Genomic DNA, 18,506 nt, shown 5'->3' with positions numbered 1-18,506 from the left:
TTAATTTTCTTTGTACATATGTAGATGTATGTAGATGGTCTAAGAGAGACCTCAAGATAGTTAATATGAATCACACTTTTAGATAGTAATTATAATGTATTCAATGCACAATTGATTACCTCTATTGAGTGTACGTGTTGTTAGACGATGGTTATGATTATAATGTTGTGAAAATATATGTTAGATGAAGTAACTTGTAGCTTATATCCAATAGAGCATATGTTAAAGTTGTATAGCATGCTAGTTTTAGATATTAATCATCGTGGATTTACTTTGAATTTGATGATAGTTTATTGGTAAAAAATTTCTAGTTTAAGACATTAATGAGTTAAGTCATTAGATGTTGTAGTAGTACTTGAGGTCTTGTTGATAGGGTATCCTATCTTGCTTGAGCTCATGTAAGGAGAGGAGGTGGAGTCCTCAGTTATTTTGCATATTCAGTGGCTAAATTTGCTTAAATATCGTATACTTTTTGTTGTGAGGGGTACAGTTAAAGTTTACTTTTCCTGAACCTATGATATGATATTAACCATGTTTGGCATGAATGCATTATTTAACATAGGCATAAAGCTTAACCATGTCATATATTATTAAGTAATGAGCATCGTTGTCTACGAGAGGAAACAATATGGGAAACAATCATATCCTCCTAAACCTAATTTAGTCAAGGAGATGTAAGGTTATGGATTGTCTTCTTAGACAATATCCTCCAGTGACTATTTTAGACAAGGAGATGTAACGTTTGTGGATTGTCTTATTAGGCATTATCCTCTTATGACTATGAATAAATAGCCAAGGTGATGTACAAGTACGTGGATTGTCTCTCTATGCAAGTTGGAATGTTGAATGATGAAAAGAAGAATGATAATGATATTATCTTGGGTAAAACCTTTTTCATCTAATTTTTCTATTCTTTAAAATTCATTTGAATCACTTGTGAATTTCCTTTCATATAGATAGCATGAATATAATATGACTATGTTTAATATGATCCATAATCATAGACTTGAGTAAAGTATATTATTGTCATAAGAGTGCATATTATTGTTGTTGTTTCTTTTAATGTTTGTAGCGGTATAATGTGTTTTGCATGTAAGTTTGATTAGGTTGAGTAACCATTGAACTGTGGGGGGTGGTGACCCATATGCATGACACTGTTTCACCATAGTTCATCTCACAAGATAATTGGAAAGACACTGAACTACAAAATATGGAAAGGTCTTGAGCCTATCCAAAAATATTTCAAAATGTGGGGGGTGTCTTGCCAAGGCTATTGTGAATGAATCTAAAAGAAATATTTTTTAGATCTAGAACTATCTAGTAGATGTTCATTGGTGAAACTTATAATAGTGATGTTTGTTTTAGTTGTCATGCGTGATAACAATCTTATAGATACCACACTATTATTGAATGTCTTATATGCTAATTTTATTTGAGAATGTGCTTTCTGTAAAATTGGCATAGAGTGGTTGGATGTTCATAATGAACTACGTAAGAGGATCCCATAATTTCTGAACAAGAAATTTGGAAGACTATCAGTGAATATATCCACTATTTACGGTGATGATGTTTATATGTTTCTTGAGGAAGATTCATTAACCTATAAGGAAGTTGTCTGTCTATGAGAAATGTCCTTTTTTGAAGGATAAAACTCCTCTAAACTAGACTCTTGTTTTATTGGGGGATCTATAGGTTTAATTGGATTTTCAAGAGAAAACTAAAACGTGATAGTTGTATTGCAAAATACAAAGCTAATAATAATAGCCAAGGGGTTTCAATCAGAGACAAGATTTATAGTACTTTGAAACCTTGCTCATGTAACTAGAATTTCTTCTACAGAATTCTAAAGACTCTAGTTGAGTATTTGTGCGGAACTACAATACCAAGTAGTACCAGGTGATGAGCTGAAGGTATACAATTTAGTTAAATCTTTGCATGAGTTGATTCAAGCGCCTATAAATGGCATGAGCAATTCAACAACATATTAGTGTCATATGGATGTCAAAGTACCGTTGTTGATAAAGGTGTGTCTTTTCTTTAGAATAAAGCAAGACATATATGTTAATCTCTCTTTGTTTAGATGATTTAATATCATGAGTGCTAGCATTGAGAATGTGTATGAGACAGAGAAATTCCTATTTGAAACACATAATAGACCATCATTGAAAATGATAGTTCATTATGTTGTTAAACTCATTTCTGTAAATGCTATATTCAATTGTCAAAATGTTGGCGTTTGAATATGGTTGAAGCCCACAGCGTACCTTAAACCAGACCGGCCGGATGGTATAGGGGAATTTCGGGCACTACAGAATTGAATGACTGGTGAATATAGGAATTATAACTCATGTTGGTCTTATTATATTATTTTAGCATGTAGTAGAAATATTTTTTATTGAAAAGTATGGGTATTCTGATAGTAAGCATACGTTAACACCTTTTGTGGCAAATATCCATCTTATGAAAAATAATCTACTTGTGTTTTCTCATACTAAATATGTCAATATCATTGGTAGCCTATTGTACTTGATGAATTATATATGTGAGACATGACATTGCCTACATTAATGGCATACTTAGTTGATAACTCATTGTTCTTATAAGAAACATTGGATGTATATTGTCAGTTTATCCAAGTACTATAACGGAGCCATTGATTATGGACTTATATTTAGTAGATTTCCATCATTGTTAGAAAGGTAATGTGTTATAAACTGGATCCAGTAATGTTTATGTGTTTACCCTTGGTGGAAATTAAGTGTCTTGGATATTATCCAAGCTAGTCGCCTTATAAAAGGCATGTGATGATATTGAGTAGGTTAGCAACCTCTTGGCAAATCTTCCCATTGGCTCTAAACAGCCTCCTAATGCGTCTATGCTTTGCAACTGTCTCATTGCAATAGCTAAGACATAAAAATAAAAAAAACATGTGCAATGGGAAATGTATACACATAAGTTTGAGATATAACTTAATCAAGCAGCTGCTAGAGATTATGTTAGGTCGGACTTAGTTTGGCCATATGTCTGACCGTACCACTTATTTGGAGGCAAGTGGTTATACGTCGAGGGGGATGGGACTTATGCCTATATATAGGGCGACACTGACGGCAACCCTACCTATGTGATTGGAGATTCCATGAAGTAGGTTCAAAGGGAAAAACAAGTCACAAATTAGATCTGCGATTACTATCGCCTTATTTATTTATGAGGCGCCCCCCTATATAGTGAGATGGTACTATAGTATACTTTGTATAACTAGAATTGCAATGAGTAAGGATGAGTTATTTTACTCTTATTGGAATCCATAGTCCATTTTATAATGAGATAGTGTATTTTAACTGCAATGTACACTTGATGGATATCCACCTACGTGAATGTAGAACTGGCCGGGTCGGTTCTTATGAGTATATAGGCAAGTACTCTAGATCATTCATGGAACACAGGCAGCGCAAGGGCCAAAAAGCGCAACACCGCAGAACAGACATATAATGAAAAAGCAATGTGGGTGCATGTGATCTATTTTACTACAAGGGAATGTTGGTTCAACGATTTTTTAATCCACCACTTTCACGTATTATAAGACATGTTACTCTATGACTGGTTCAAGCCCGTAAAGCACCAGTATCTTATGCATTGTTTTTTCGATTCTCTTTGACATTTAGTTAACCCTTTTCTTTTGTAATATCCTATTCCAAAATAGTGGGGGACTATTAGTATTTTGAAATAGTGGGGGATTGTTAGAATCTCTTGTGTATTTCTAAATACTAGTGTATGTGTGCAAAGTGGAGGAGATGAACAAATAGTGTTCTTTCCACTTTAGTTCATAATAGATAGCCCACATTGGTTATCCACCACATCAGGTCGGGTTCAGGCTTGGGCTTGGGCTTACTGTTGTGGGTAGTAGTTTGACCAATTGCCTAAACTTGTTTTGCTTTTTTCTTGAGCAGCAAGTTTTTGTGTTCTATTAGGAGTTGGTCTCTTTTCCTTATCTATTTAGGAGACTGACCTAACCTCTATAAATAGGACTGTGAGTCCATAGAGGGAATAGACTTGATCAGAAACTTAACTCAGAGAAACAGAAACTCAAACCAGTCATTTTCTTCTTCTTTTCTTCCTGTAGCCACCAGAGAGAGTTATATTGCTATTATAGAGGGTAGTCTGTTCTAGTTGCAAAGTCAGACTGCTGTTAACCATTGAATCATGTGAGGAAAACGCCACTGCTGCCTTTCTGCACCATTGGAAGGGGCGAAATCTTTCCTTAAGGACAGCCTAATTCGCGCCTTGGTTATTACCTATTAATTCTATCCTTGTCTACTGTTCCTTCTGTTCTACTTTAGTTGCTGTGTTGATACTACTACTCTAACACCAACTTCCCTAGAACTTCCAACTCCAATGGTCTTCTCCTTGGTCACGAAATAACTTGTGTGTCACGCATTAGATATTTGTAAGTACAATTTGCATTTGGAAAAACTAGTTGAATTTCATTTTCGTAAGAAATGGTCCTTGGGAGTTTGGCGTAACTTTCAAATCAGAACCTAATTCTTTGGTCAGAACCTAATTCTTTGGTCCAACTCTGAAACAATTAGAGTATCATATTCAAACATCACGAAATAACTTCCTCTATTATTTTTTATATTTTTTTGTTCGATTGATCAAAGAACTAGAATATATAACTACCAAAAATACACATCAAACCATATTTTAAAAATAATCTGTGGTCAGATACTCTGTGTCATATATTCTGTGTCATATATGTATCCACATATCATACGGTATATAATAATGTAATATACCTCAATTTTTAATATTTTGTAATATTAGACAACACGCTTGATGAGATAACTGCATTACACAATTGAGACATATATATGGCACTCATAAGAAAGAGTATTAGAGCATCTTTAGGAGCAGCAATACAAAAAAAAAACCAAATTTTTTAACCAAACCAAACTTACACCAACCAACTTCAGGAGCCATACCAAAAATTGACATGAAATGCCGCCATTTTGGATAAACCGTGTCATATAGTCTACGCTGCTTTCGCAAAACCACGCCATAGACGCCCACCACAGAAGCACAAGCTCACGTGGTTTTCCAGAAACCGCGCGGTGTGTCACACACCGCGTGCTATCATCTCTTAACCCCATGTTTCCTGCATGGCTCTCTTCATTTTTCATGTTCTCTCTAATCCTAAACTCATCTCCTTAACAAAACAAAAACAAAAACCAAAAACAAAAACAAAAACAAAAAACCAAAAACAAAAAAAAATAAAAAATAAACTACCGAAACTCTTGACGATTTTTCAATGAATCATTCATCTTCTTCTTCTTCTTCTAGCTTCTTCGAGCTCGAGCTCTTCAAATGATAACACTGTAATTAAGCGTTGTAAAAAATTAGTGGCTATTGCTCTACCTTTGGTCTGACATCGTCTGGGTTTATTGCGTCAGCAGGAAGCTAGCGGAGTCTTCTTATAAACCACATGGTGGTTCGAAGAAAGGAAGAATATGCAAGAATCGTCAATACGAGGCAATACTGGCTCGTGTAAATGCTAACTACTTCGGCGCAAATTCTATATTCACTGACCACGACTTTCGACGCCGATTTCGTATGGGTGAGTCATTGTTTATTCGTATTTTCAATCATCTTAACCATCATGTATCATATTTTCAACAAAAAGTTAATAATACGGGTAAATTTGGGATTCACCCAAAAATCAAATTAATTGGTGCTACACGAATGCTTGCTTATGGGTTTCCAGCTGATCTAGTAGATTACATGTTACATATTGCTGAGCCAACTGTACATGAAAGCATGTGCTATTTCTGTGATTGAATTATTAGAATTTTTAGAGGTGAATACTTGTGCAAACCAAATGCTGCAGATATTCAGCGTTTGCTTGAAGAGTCTGAGGAACGTGGATGGCTTGGAATGCTATGAAACATTGATTGCATGCACTGGCAATGGAAGAATTGCCCATCCCCGTGGCAAGGGTCTCATACTGGCCATGTACATAAACCAATAGTAATTCTGGAAGCGGTTTCTTCTCGTGACACGTGGATTTGGCATGTTTTTTTTGGAATGGCGGGTTCTTACAATGATCTTAATGTGCTTGACCGCTTACCAATATTTGATGATATAGTCAATGATGAAGCTATTCCTTGTAACCACACTATGAATGTGCATCATTATGATATGGGCTATTACTTGGCTGACGGTATATATCATAATTATGTCACCTTGATTAAAATGATTTCTAAGCCGACTGTTGCACAAGACAAATATTTTGCAAAGAAGCAAGAAGCTGCTAGAAAAGACATAGAGCGGGCGTTTGGTACATTGTAGTCGCGTTGGGCTATTTTAGCAAATCCGCGCAGGTTATGGTATTTGGAGACTATGGCTACTGTTATGAGGGCTTGCATTATTTTACACAATATGATTGTAGAAGATGAACGCGAAACAGATATCCCGTAGTATATTCCTGATTATGAAAGGCCAAGTATAGAAGGTGCATCTAAAGATGAACGCCACTTTGTTTTATCTCGTTGGGCATCTAGCGTCGAGAAGGTTCGTTCACAAGTTGTTCATGATAGATTGAAGAATGACTTGGTCGAGCATTTGTGGAGTAGGCGTGGTCGGCGTTGATTTCTATTTCTATTTGGACTTCATTTGGACTTTGTGTTTATTTATCGTTTCAATTTCTATGTATTTGTGGTTTTATGAAAGGATTTGTGTATATGAGAATTTTGAAAATACAAAGTAGACTCTGCCGAATTTTTTTTAGAATGATAAAAAGTATCAACTTTAAATTAAGGTAACTCAAATTAAAAGAAAATATTTAATTAAAGTACATTCTAATTAAAATCAAGATACAAACTCAAATTAAAATACGCCATAAATTAAAAGACATAATAAGTAGGAAGTAAATCATTTAGACTCTTCTGCACTACTTTGACTACTACCAGTGATATTGGCAACTCAATTCTTCATTTTTTGTAAAATTTTTGCCTTTTTAAGTTGCCAAATTTCACGCTCATCTTCGGGTAATCCTTCTAACTTGCTTCCTAGTATTTTAGCATCATTTTCATCTTCTCTAACTCGGAGCGCATCTTTCTTTAATTGAAGTTTCTCTTTTTGGATTTGGAGCTTCCAATCCATCGATTTTTTTTCAATTGAAGTTTTTCGGATTCCATCTCATCTTTCTTCAATTGTCTTTGAGCTTCCAATTCATTACCCCCATCAAGTTTCTTATCGGATTCCTCCACTTTAGAATCACCATTTTCTTTCTCTTTTTGTTTTCTTCTCTTTTCTTCTTTCTTTCCAAAAGGCCTATTCGCAAGCCCATTAACTTGGTGTGAATCATAATCCATTGGTTAAGTTGTTGCAGTTGATATTGGAACTGATGAACCTCTTTCCCCATTGTTTGGCTTCGACTTTTTGGTGGGTCGCAATTCATTTCTCAATTGTAGCCTCTTCCATTTGGGTGAGTCTTTCACCATATTATAGCATTACATCCACTTTCAAACCCCATTATGGATCCCATATATGCACTTATTGCTTCCTCAACCTACCAATTAAGAAAAAACTAAATTAGAATTGAAAAATGTATTTGTGAATCAAAATAACAAATATAAAGTAAATAATACTTACAATTATATTGTCATTATAGCCACTTGGAGGAGATGCTTGAATCTTAGAAAGAATAGCATGAAACTTATTGATATTAGCTTGAATGAGAGTCCAACGGTATTTTCTGCCCGTAAAGTTGTGTTTAGAATCCTACTCCAAAATTCGTTTGACTTTTGTTCATTTCCTACTACACTATCTTGACTAACTTGTAGCCAACTATTAGTGAGAGCAACATCTTGTTTTTGTATCTATGAAGCCCTTCTAGATTTTGTTTTTGGCTCTTCACTAGTCATTGTGGTTTAGAGTAGAGAGTGGAGAGTGGAGAATAGAAGTGAGTGTAAAACCTATTGTGTGAGTGCTTCAATTTATAGTGAAAGAAAAATATAGCTGTTTTTTGCCCAGTTTTTCATTTAGAGCATGCAGTCTTTACAACACCACGCGGTTTTCGCAAAACAGCGTCATTGAAGCCCACACTCTAGTCCAAGGTCATACGGTGTTCAAAACACTGCGTGATTTTTCCAAAACCGCGAGAAAGATTTGATATAGCCACCAAAGCAAATACCAAATTTGCCCCTTTGGTGTTTACAACACCACGCGGTTTTCGCAAAACCGCGTCATTGAAGCCCACACTCTAGTCCAAGCCCATGCGGTGTTCAAAACACTGCGTGATTTTTCCAAAACCACGAGAGAAATTTGATACAGCCACCAAAGTAAATACCAAATTTGCCCCTTTGGTGTTTACAACACCATGCGGTTTTCGCAAAACTGCGTCATTGAAGCCCACACTTTAGTCCAAGCCCATGTGGTGTTCCAAACACTGCACAAATTTTCCAAAATTGCGAGAGAGATTTGATACAGCCACCAAAGCAAATACCAAATTTGCCCCTTTGGTGTTTTTATCAAAAGGTGTCTCTCCTTAAAATGAAAAAACAAAATTTGGTGTTTGATGCTTAGAATAGTTTCTCTCCTTAAAATGCAAAAATCGAAGAACGTAAGAAAAAGCCACACAGTGATTGCACGGTGCAACACAAAACAAAAAGAGAAACATACTGCAAACTCTTCTTCATCTTCTTCTTCCAGCTACAATGGCATAAAATTCCCCAACCTGCTTTCTCACAAACTCTTTAACCACTATTCTCAAACAAAACCGAAAAACAAAAATGGGATCATTAGCAACCCATTTTTCCGCATTTCTATTCCTATTCCCAATTGGAATACGTAGACTAATATGTTCTTTTTCCCATTACCTCAAAAACCCATCTCACTACAGATCAAAAACATGGTACTTATCAGACCCAAGATGGAAAACCATCGACCTATACATTCTCCTAATAGTCCTACCCATTGCTTCATTTTCAGAAATTTTCTTGTTCCTATCATTTTCAGGCCACCCTACGTACCGTTTCACATTATTTCAACAATCATTAGTAGTTTTAATGTTCTGGGCACTCTTAATATTAATCATTTTACGTGAAAACGTTGAGCCATTTTTTATTAACGAGAGTTTTTTGTTTATTTTTGCTGGCATTTTGTTTTTAATGGAGTGTTCTTTCACGGGGAAAGAGATTTCAGGTGTGGGGAATCCTGGTTTTCGTGTTTATGAGTTGTTAGCTGGATTGACATTAGTTTGTGCTAGTTGTTGTTTTTATTTGTCGTTAAGACCAACTGCGTTTTTCGTCGAGGTGGTTTTGTGTTGTGGACTTGTGTTTAAAGGGACGTGGGTGTTACAAGCTGGGTTGTCTTTGTATACAGATACTTTTTCGCCGAAAGGGTGTAGGAAGATTTCATTACTTGAGTCTCATGTGAAGAGTAATGTACAATGCGAGCTTGAAGAGGATGGATTGAGAGGTGTGGCTTTGATTGATTTGTTGTTTGTTGTACATGCTATTGGGATTTTGGTTATGTGTTTTGTTTTGTTTGGTACTTTGTCTTGTAACCGGCATTTGAGATGTGGAAGTTATTCGGCGTTGGCAGATATTGAGTCGGAGAGTTTGTTAGTGCGTCCACTACCTGAAGTTGAATCGGAATGATGTATAGATTTGGTGTTTTGTTTATGTGTATTACAATACAAGGAGGTTGGATATAATGGAAATCATTTTTTTGGATTCTGAAAATAATTTCATCTCTACAGGTAGGCCTAGTTAACTTCATCTTGTTCCCATTTACTTTGTGTTAATATAAATTATGATTTTATAATGTGTCCACGTACCTAGCATGCATTTGAATTGATCATTTACAGTAACACAGATATCTTCACTTAGTGACTTGGATTGGATTGACGGTGTCAACAAATAACTTTGTAGATTATTGCCGCATATATGCCATCTTGATGACTGTCTTAGCTTATGCGCATTCTGGTCCTGTAATTGTATTAGCGAATATTAAGCTTTGTAGTTTACCTGAGAAATTCAAGGAGAAATTTGTCAAAGGCCTCAGTAGCAGTAGGAAAAACCCAAGGGAACAGATACAATCCACACAACATGCCAATCTGCACCAAATATACATGGAAACCCGAAAAACTGGTTAAAATGACAGGCAAGTTAGACAAATCCACTTATTAAAAACTACAAAACTTTTGGTTTTGTTTCAAACCCAAATTTTTTGGTGCTCGTTTTGTAATAATCCTTGTGTTATTGAAACTGATTCACTTCAAGTCCTTCCCTCCACCAAAGGATGCTAATGCTGTTGATGAATTTGAGATTAAACAGATTATTGATTCCGGTAGTGATCTTGAAGAAGATGGTATGTTTTCTTTTTTCGTTTATGTTGATATGGGGTTTGTTTCAATTTTTGGTATTGCTTGCTTTTATATTCTGTGAATGTAGTGTTTTTTAGCTGAAGGATTTTAGTTGCTTGTAAAGATTGTGGAATTTAGCTATATTTTTGAGATAGACATAAAGGGGAGCTCATATAATAACTTAAGATTATCTCTTAGAAGAGTGTGATGCTTAGGCTAAATGTATGATATACCCTTAATATACATACTAGTATAACCTGATCGATGGGCGTGAGAATGAGTGGAGAGGAGAGGGGAAGTAGAATAAAAGGGATATAGGTGCTGTTTTCTCCGGTTTTTGGATGCTGTACAACGGCTTCAGAGCAGGGAAGAACGAGATGGGACGGGGTGGGGGGAATATATCTACGACAAGTTCTTTCATCACACAGTAACATCTAGCAGACCCTTGGACATTGCTCCAAGAGGTCTCTGGTTCGAGCTCATTCAAGGTGCAGCAGATGTCTCTGCAACCTTTAGAGCTCCTCGGCTTTGCTAATATCTTTGACCTCAGTGATTCCTTTTCCAGTCCTTCATCTTCAAAAAGTACTCTACCCACCTCAGATCATTTCGTACTGATTCTTGTTTGCATTTTGATCAGTCTAATTTGAGCTCTTACTATGCATTGTATGGTTTTTGTTTCAGCATATGGACAGAATTAGGGTTGCTTGTTCACGTCGCTTTAGCTTTTTCTCTCTGTTTGCAGTGTGATACTAGATTGACTTTTTTAATAATAAATGGCCTTGGAAAAGTGACAGTGTCTCCCAGGTAACATATCCACGGGTAACCGCTAGTCTTTTAACACAAAAGAGTTTTTGAGAATTTCAATTTCTGGGTAGCATCTCAATTTCATCCTGAGTTGGGTCAAATTGTGGATGAGATAATCTTTTGACAGAGTCCCCAAACTCATCTTTTTAGTCTCTTGGCAAGGATTTCCAAGCATCCTTTCGGTTGGCTCTCACCCAAAGGTCCAGTAAAGCCCTCTTCCTCAAGGCGAACCCCTCACGCCCTGGCATCTTCAAAGAACGTCCTTGTCCAACACAACTTTATGTCAGGTTAAAACTAATCTTCAAGTCTTCTTCTTCTACTTCCACCTGTATCTTGGTAACCTAAGTAACATAGACACACAAACACACAGACACTGCATTCGCCACACACGACACGCGTTGTGCAGAAGATTTCTAACTAGGGTTACTTCTATACCCTAAAAAGCCTAAGAAAATAATCAATTAATATAGCTACAACTCCATGGTATGCACTTCCATGGTTATTTATTTGTGAGGGGATTTGTAAGGTATATTGAGCCCAAGAATTAGTAGTGCAACTTAAAAAAATAGTAATATTTTTTCTTTTTAATTAAGCTGTGTCCATGTCTTACTTATATAGGTTGCCATGTCATAATTGACACACTTATCCTCAGTGTCCCTGTAACTCGAATGAAATCCTGGGCAAGAAGTGAATTTTACATCTCTGGCTGTGCTTGGTACAAATGAACTGCTGATTGATTATGTATAGTACTGCAATTATTAGGGTTCAACTTGGTGTGACCCACGCGTTAAATTGATGATACATGTTCCAGTTTTGATAAGAATTTGCTTAATGACACATTTAAATTTCAATGAGGTGTATTCTTTCTTGTGTCTCACTTTAGTTCGGCGACTGGGATTCAATGTGGTCACAAGTTGGGTAAGATTAATATGTTTGGTCTCTTGTTAATACTCAAGTCAGATTATATACTTGGATCAGACCTGCTATAGGCATTGGATTTGGACTTGGGTGATAAACCATCTCTTCCCGGTTTTTATTTGCAACAGATTTGGATGGTATGTACTCCGGATTATTCCAACTAAGCTGTCTTTGCAATAAGCAACAGTGTTTGCAGGAACACAAGATGTCTAGCAGCAACATTTTCCTTTTTCTGCAGGCTCAAAAAGGAATCGAAGTGATTGTCCAAGCTCCTAAAGTATGTTAAACTTTGCTAGCAGTTATCGGTCATGGTATGATACTTATTTGTTTGTGTTCGTGGTACTGAAAATAAACGTGTAACATTTTCATGTGTGTCAACAAACTTGTGTACCACCGTAGCTGCAGACCCTTGGAGCCATATGTTTACTGGATCAAATGGTAAAGAAGACTAGGGCAGCGGCCTGCAGCTATTGTTTTACATCTGTACAGTCTGTGATGTTTCTCGACTTATGTTTATTGTTTGTGTTTCTGTACATGTGAAATCACTTCTGTAATTCTATTGTCTTAATGAAAGTATAGTTTACTGAATTTTTACAAAACAGTGTAATATGTGCCTGAAGGCACTGCTATTATGTCTTTTTTAGTTGACAAATACTGCTAGAATATCAAGCACCTTGTTGGAATCCCAAGATAAAATTTTCAGGGAGAGGAAACTAACATGAAGTCTTTGATGCTCTTGACTGGAGCTCATCTCAAGTCCCTGCTAGGGATACCATTGGTTCCTTGGAAGGAGTTGCTCTTCAATTTGCAATCTACTCCAAAGTGATGTCACTAAGTATTTGGATGGATTAAAGACTCGAGTTTGTTAGTTGATGTTCATTCAAGAGTTTCGAACAGTGAGGGAATGGTCACTTATTCGCTCAACATACATGAGAAATGGTTATGGGAGCAAAAGACTGGGATTCGTGGAAATAGCAATACCCATATGATAAAATTTTCATATTGCTCCAAGGAGGAAACTGGTGTTTTGCCTTGCATAGCCTTCTGGAGTCCCTTAAAATACCCTGCAATGTGCTTAACTGGACACCAATTTTCCGTACTGGCCGTTAGTAAACAAAATTGACACTAGTAACATATACCTTGGTCGCTTCAGAATTAATTGCATAGGATATTCTTATTCATCAATCACCCTAATTCTCTCTGAGTCTAGTCACTTTTCAAGTGTTGTATATATGGGGGTGCCCTTAACATATTTCCATCTACCCGGGGGTGCTCAAAAGTTAAAACTAAAAAAACATTCAAACCCTTGTTCGCTACAGTTTCTTGCAATTCAAGCTGGAGTGTCTCTGTAAGTTGTTTTAATTATTCATCCCCTTTTTGTTACAATGTTGCATGCACTTGTTCGTACAACTTTACAACAAACTAAACCAGTAACTACTGTACTTCATCTTCATCTCAATTTCCATTGCCATGGTTTTACATCAAGTTCATCAAACCCCAACACATCTTTAACAGTAGAGTATCTTATGAACTCATGTGGATTACCACTTAAAACGGCACTTAAGGCATCCAAGAAACTCAACTTGAAAACCACTGAAAACCCAGACTCAGTGCTGACTTTGTTGAAAAACCATGGGTTGACTCAAATATCCATAGCTAAACTCATTTCAAGGAACCCCCTTATACTAAATGCTGATGTCAACAAAACAGTCAAGCCCAAGATTGAATATTTAACTAGTTTGGGTGTTTCTGGTTCTAGGCTAGTTAAGATTCTCACAAGTGTTCCAAAGTTTCTACATATTAGTTTGGAGAACCGAATCATTCCTTCTATCAATTTCATCGAGAGTTTTACTGATACCAATGAACAGTTTCTTACCATTTTGAATAAACCGAGTAGGATTTTTCATATTAAGCTTCAGAATGTAATGGAGCCTAATATTGCGATATTGCGGGAATATGGTGTTCCAAAATGCAATATTATGAAGTTGTTCATGACCAATCCTTGGACACTGTCTTTGAAAAACAACCGTTTTAGGACAATAGTTTACGAAGTTAAGGAAATGGGATTTGATTCGTCAAGTTCTATGTTTGTTCGTGCAATTTTTACAATGTCTGGTATAAGTAAATTGAATTGGGAAGAGAGACGGGCTTTTATGCGCAACTTGGGATTTTCTCATGCGGAGAGTCTTTCAATGTTTAAGAGGCAACCCTGTATTTTCGTACTTTCAAAAGAGAATATGCAAAGCAGGGTTGAGTTTTTCACTGTAAAACAAAATTTTGAACTGTCAGATATTACGAAAAATCCAGTGATACTTACTCTTAGTCTTGAGAAAAGGATCATTCCTAGGTGTAATGTGCTGGAAATTCTGTACTCAAACGGTTTGATAGGAAGAGTGAATGCAGGTTCAGTCACTACAGCGTTGAAAATTAAAAGAGGAGAAATTCATAGAGAAGTATGTCACTAAGTATCAAGTGGCAGTCCCTGAGATGGTACATACATACAAACGCCAGATTGGGCTTGCAGATTTGAAAGAGGGAGATGGGCTTTACAAGATGTAGAAAGTTGAGGTATGTATTAGTTTTCTTTTTGTGGTTTTTCGTCCTTGACAACTATATCCATCCTACTTTTGTTGCTAGGGTAAGCGTGAAGAATGAATGTGATTTAATGTAATCGTACTTGGTTACTTTCACAAATTGTACATTATTTTTAAGCTCTGCAATTTGTTTGCAGTGTCACTGTGTCTCACTATCTCCTCTGCTTTAATTGTGTTTATAATCAATGGCCCTGAAATTCTCTTTTGAATTCTCACTTTCTGGAGTGGTTTTGAAGCATACAAAAATGTAGTATTAGCATTTCAGTAAATGGGCAAGACATGTTATCTGTTTTCATCTTCATATGGTGCTTGGCGCTTTGACATTTATGCTCTTTGAGGATATAGGAATAAACTTTCTTAAGGGTGGATAATTATTTGAATACAAAAGTTGCAAAATTATGTTTTAAATGCGGTTGTGCACTATTTATGCCCATTTGGATACATGATAGAGTCTGAACGGTAAAGATGTGCTCTCTGATAGGCAATGAAACACCGGAAAGTGGTCCGAGTAAGGGTGGAATTTGAGCCAAGGGCTCGGAGCTCAGCTTGGGCTTGGCTTGTTTAAGCTCGGCTCGAGCTTGCTCATTTACTATATGAGCTGAGCTCGAGCTCAAATTAAAGCTCGTGTAACAAATGAGCTTGATGAAGCTCGGCTCGTTTAGTTCAAATAGCATATTTATAGTGTAAAATGACCAAGTGGCTCGGGCTTGGCTTGGGCTTGGCTCGTTTAATCTCGGCTCGAGCTTGCTCGTTTAACTATATGAGCCGAGCTCGAGCTCAATTTAAAGCTCGTGTAATTAGTGAGCCGAGCTTGAGCATGGAAGGAATTCCACCCTTAGGTCCAGTGACTCCATGTACTGGCAGGGAGAGATGGTTAGTTATTCTAACCTAGCAGGAACTGGAACTGAGTCAATGAGTGCTGAAACAGATCCACCACTAGGTTGACACAATCTTAAGGTAGTAGAAAGTGTCTAGAAGCTAGAATCTCCGACTTATTCCTCATCAGCCATACTCTCAATGGAAGTCCAGCAGCTCAAGTAGGCAATTAGGTCCTATCCTATATTCTCTCTGAAGGAATCTTCTTGATTTGTAGTGATCCTCAACTAAATAGGAAGGAGGGTCACTGCCTATATTAAAGGCCAAGGCTCTACCACTAAACTACGAACAAGAGGATGGGTAGTGATTCCTCCCTAGTTTGTTCCCACCCTAATCTCTTTTTGGTCTCTTATGTTCTCTTCTTCTTCGTCAGTTGTGCACTTTGCTTTCAGGTGGTGTACAGGGATTGTGAGGTAACCAGAATTTATCCTCACATTAGTCTCCTTTCTTGGTGCGCATCATTGAAAATTCACCAGAAGTCATGAAGTTGAACCCCATTTAGGTGCTTTTTAATGGTCGAATGGAAATAGCCTTTTTTAATTCCATTTCTTCTTCCAAATTGTGGCGCAAAGCCCAAATAGAGCTTCAGTGAAAAGTTCCTGAAATAAAATTTAATGTATAGGCTCCATGAACACGGGTATGCATAGTTATAGGATTATAGACTATAGTTGATGGGGATTTTACGGGTAAGCTGTTTCCTTTCTAGATGATTACAGGTTCTAGTATTCAACTTGTATGACAAATAATTCTGTTATTAAGTACAAGAATAACAAAACTAGCCCCTGAAGAGGAAATTGTATATTAGAAAATAGCAACCACCGTATGTATGGTTTTGATCTTTATACTGCGGTGACTGCTATTTTGAACACTTGACTAGCAAGGAGATTATATCCAGCAAAAATCGAACCTCAGATCATTTCGTATTGATTCACGTTTGCATTTTGTTAAGTGTACTTTGAGTTCTTATTGTACACTGTATGATTTTTGTTTCAGCATATGGACACAATTAGGTTTGATTGTTCTCGTCGCTTTAGCTTTTGCTCTATGTTTGCTGTGTGATACTAGATTGGCTTTTTTTAATAATAAATGTCCTCGGAAAAGTGACAGTCTCCCAAGTGACAAATCAGCGGGTAACCACTAGTCTTTTAAAACAAACGAGTTTTGAAATGCTCAAGGATTGTACATATACCATTTCTAACTAAGGTTTCGTCTATACCCTGATATGACACTTTTGAAGCCTAAGAATATAATCAATTAACATAGTTACAACTCCATGATATGCCACTTTCATAGCTATATGTTTGTAAGGAGGAGATTTTTAAGGTCTTCAGCCCAAGAATTAGTAGGCAACTAAACAATAGTAATAATTTTCTTTTTTGATCTGTTGTGTCCTTGTGTCTGACTTATATAGGTCGCCGTGTCAGACACCAACACACTTATCTGTCTCCCTGTTACTAAAGGTTGAACCCTGAGCGGGTGCAACAACATTTTATTACAAGAAGTTAATTTTCTGTTTGCTGTGTGATACTAGATTGGCTTTTTAATAATAAATGTCCTCAGAAAAGTGAGTCTCTCAAGTGACAAATCAGCGAGTAACCACTAGTCTTTTAACACAAACGAAGTTTTGAAATGCTCAAGGATTGTACATATACCATTTCTAACTAAGGCTTCTTCTATACCCTGATATGCCACTTTTGAAGCCTAAGAATATAATCAATTAACATAGTTACAACTCCATGATATGCTACTTTAAGTAGCTATATGTTTGTAAGGAGGAGATTTTTAAGGTCTTCAGCCCAAGAATTAGTAGTGCAACTAAAAAATAGTAATAATTTTCTTTTTGATATGTTGTGTCCTCGTGTGTCTGACTTTTTAGTAGGGTTCAACTTGGTATGAGCCATGTGTCAAATTGATGATACACGCCCCAGTTTTTAAATTTCAATGAGTTGTCTTCTTTCTTGTGTCTCACCTTAGTTAAAAGTGACTGGGATTCATCCTATGGGCACGAAGTTGGGTAAGATTCATACTCAAGTCAGATTAATGTGTTTGTCCTTGGTTGATACTTGACTCAGATTTTATATTAGGATCACACCTGCTATAGGCATTGGATCTTCCTGGTTTTTTTAGCAACTGATTTGCTATAGGCATTGGATTTGGACTTGGGTGATAAAACCATCTCTTCCTGGTTTTTAGCAATGGATTTGGATGGTCTGTACTGCTGATTATTCCAACTAATCTGTCAGTACAAGAAACAGCAGTGTTTGCAGGAACACAAGATGTCTAGCAGCCGCATTTTTCCTTTTTCTGCAGGCTCAGACTGGAATGGAAGTGATTGTCCAAGCTCCTAAAGTAGGATAAACTTTGCTAGCAGTAGTTGGTCATGGTATGATATTGTTTGGGTTCGGTGTACTGAAAATAAGTGTGAGACATTTTCATGCGTGTCAACAAACTTGTGTATCACTGTAGCTGCAGACCCTTTGAGCCATGATTATGTTTACTGGATCAAATGGTAAAAGAAGATTGGGGTAGGAGCCTGCAGCTAATTTATTACATCTGTAGAGTCTGTGATGTTTCTATACTTACGTTTATTGTTTATGTTTTTGTACATGTGAAATCACCTTTGTAATTCTTGTCTTGATGAAAGCATAGTTTATTGAACTCTTACAAAATAGCGTGATCTGTGCCTGAAGGCACTGGCCATGGTCCGTTTTTGGCTGACGAATACTGCTAATACTGCTAGTATATCAAGCACCTTGTTGGAATCCCAAGATTAAATATTCAGGAAGAGGAAAGTAACATGAAGTCTTTGATGCTCTTGACGGAAGCTTATCTCAAGTCTCTAGGGATGCCAATGGTTCAAAATGATGCCCTTCAGAATTTGGATCAACTAAAGGCTTGAGTTTGTTATTTGCTCTTCATTGAAGAGTTTCGAACACACATGGGAAAATGGC

General features: G+C 36.7%; 1 protein-coding gene across 1 annotated transcript; it reads left to right on the top strand.

The window, feature by feature from the left end:
- The first annotated feature begins 13,261 nt into the window (after window positions 1-13,261).
- LOC147506117 (uncharacterized) lies at window positions 13,262-17,843 on the top strand. Its single transcript, XM_086604212.1, has 2 exons — window positions 13,262-14,653; window positions 17,814-17,843. Exon 1 carries the CDS (start codon window positions 13,471-13,473, stop codon window positions 14,548-14,550), a length of 1,080 nt encoding a protein of 359 aa, XP_086460338.1. The 5' UTR covers window positions 13,262-13,470; the 3' UTR covers window positions 14,551-14,653; window positions 17,814-17,843.
- Window positions 17,844-18,506: the final 663 nt, after the last annotated feature.

This window comes from Coptis chinensis, chromosome 4 (assembly GCF_015680905.1).
Source record: "Coptis chinensis isolate HL-2020 chromosome 4, ASM1568090v1, whole genome shotgun sequence".
NCBI lineage: Eukaryota > Viridiplantae > Streptophyta > Magnoliopsida > Ranunculales > Ranunculaceae > Coptis > Coptis chinensis.
This window is presented reverse-complemented; position numbering and strand designations above follow the sequence as displayed.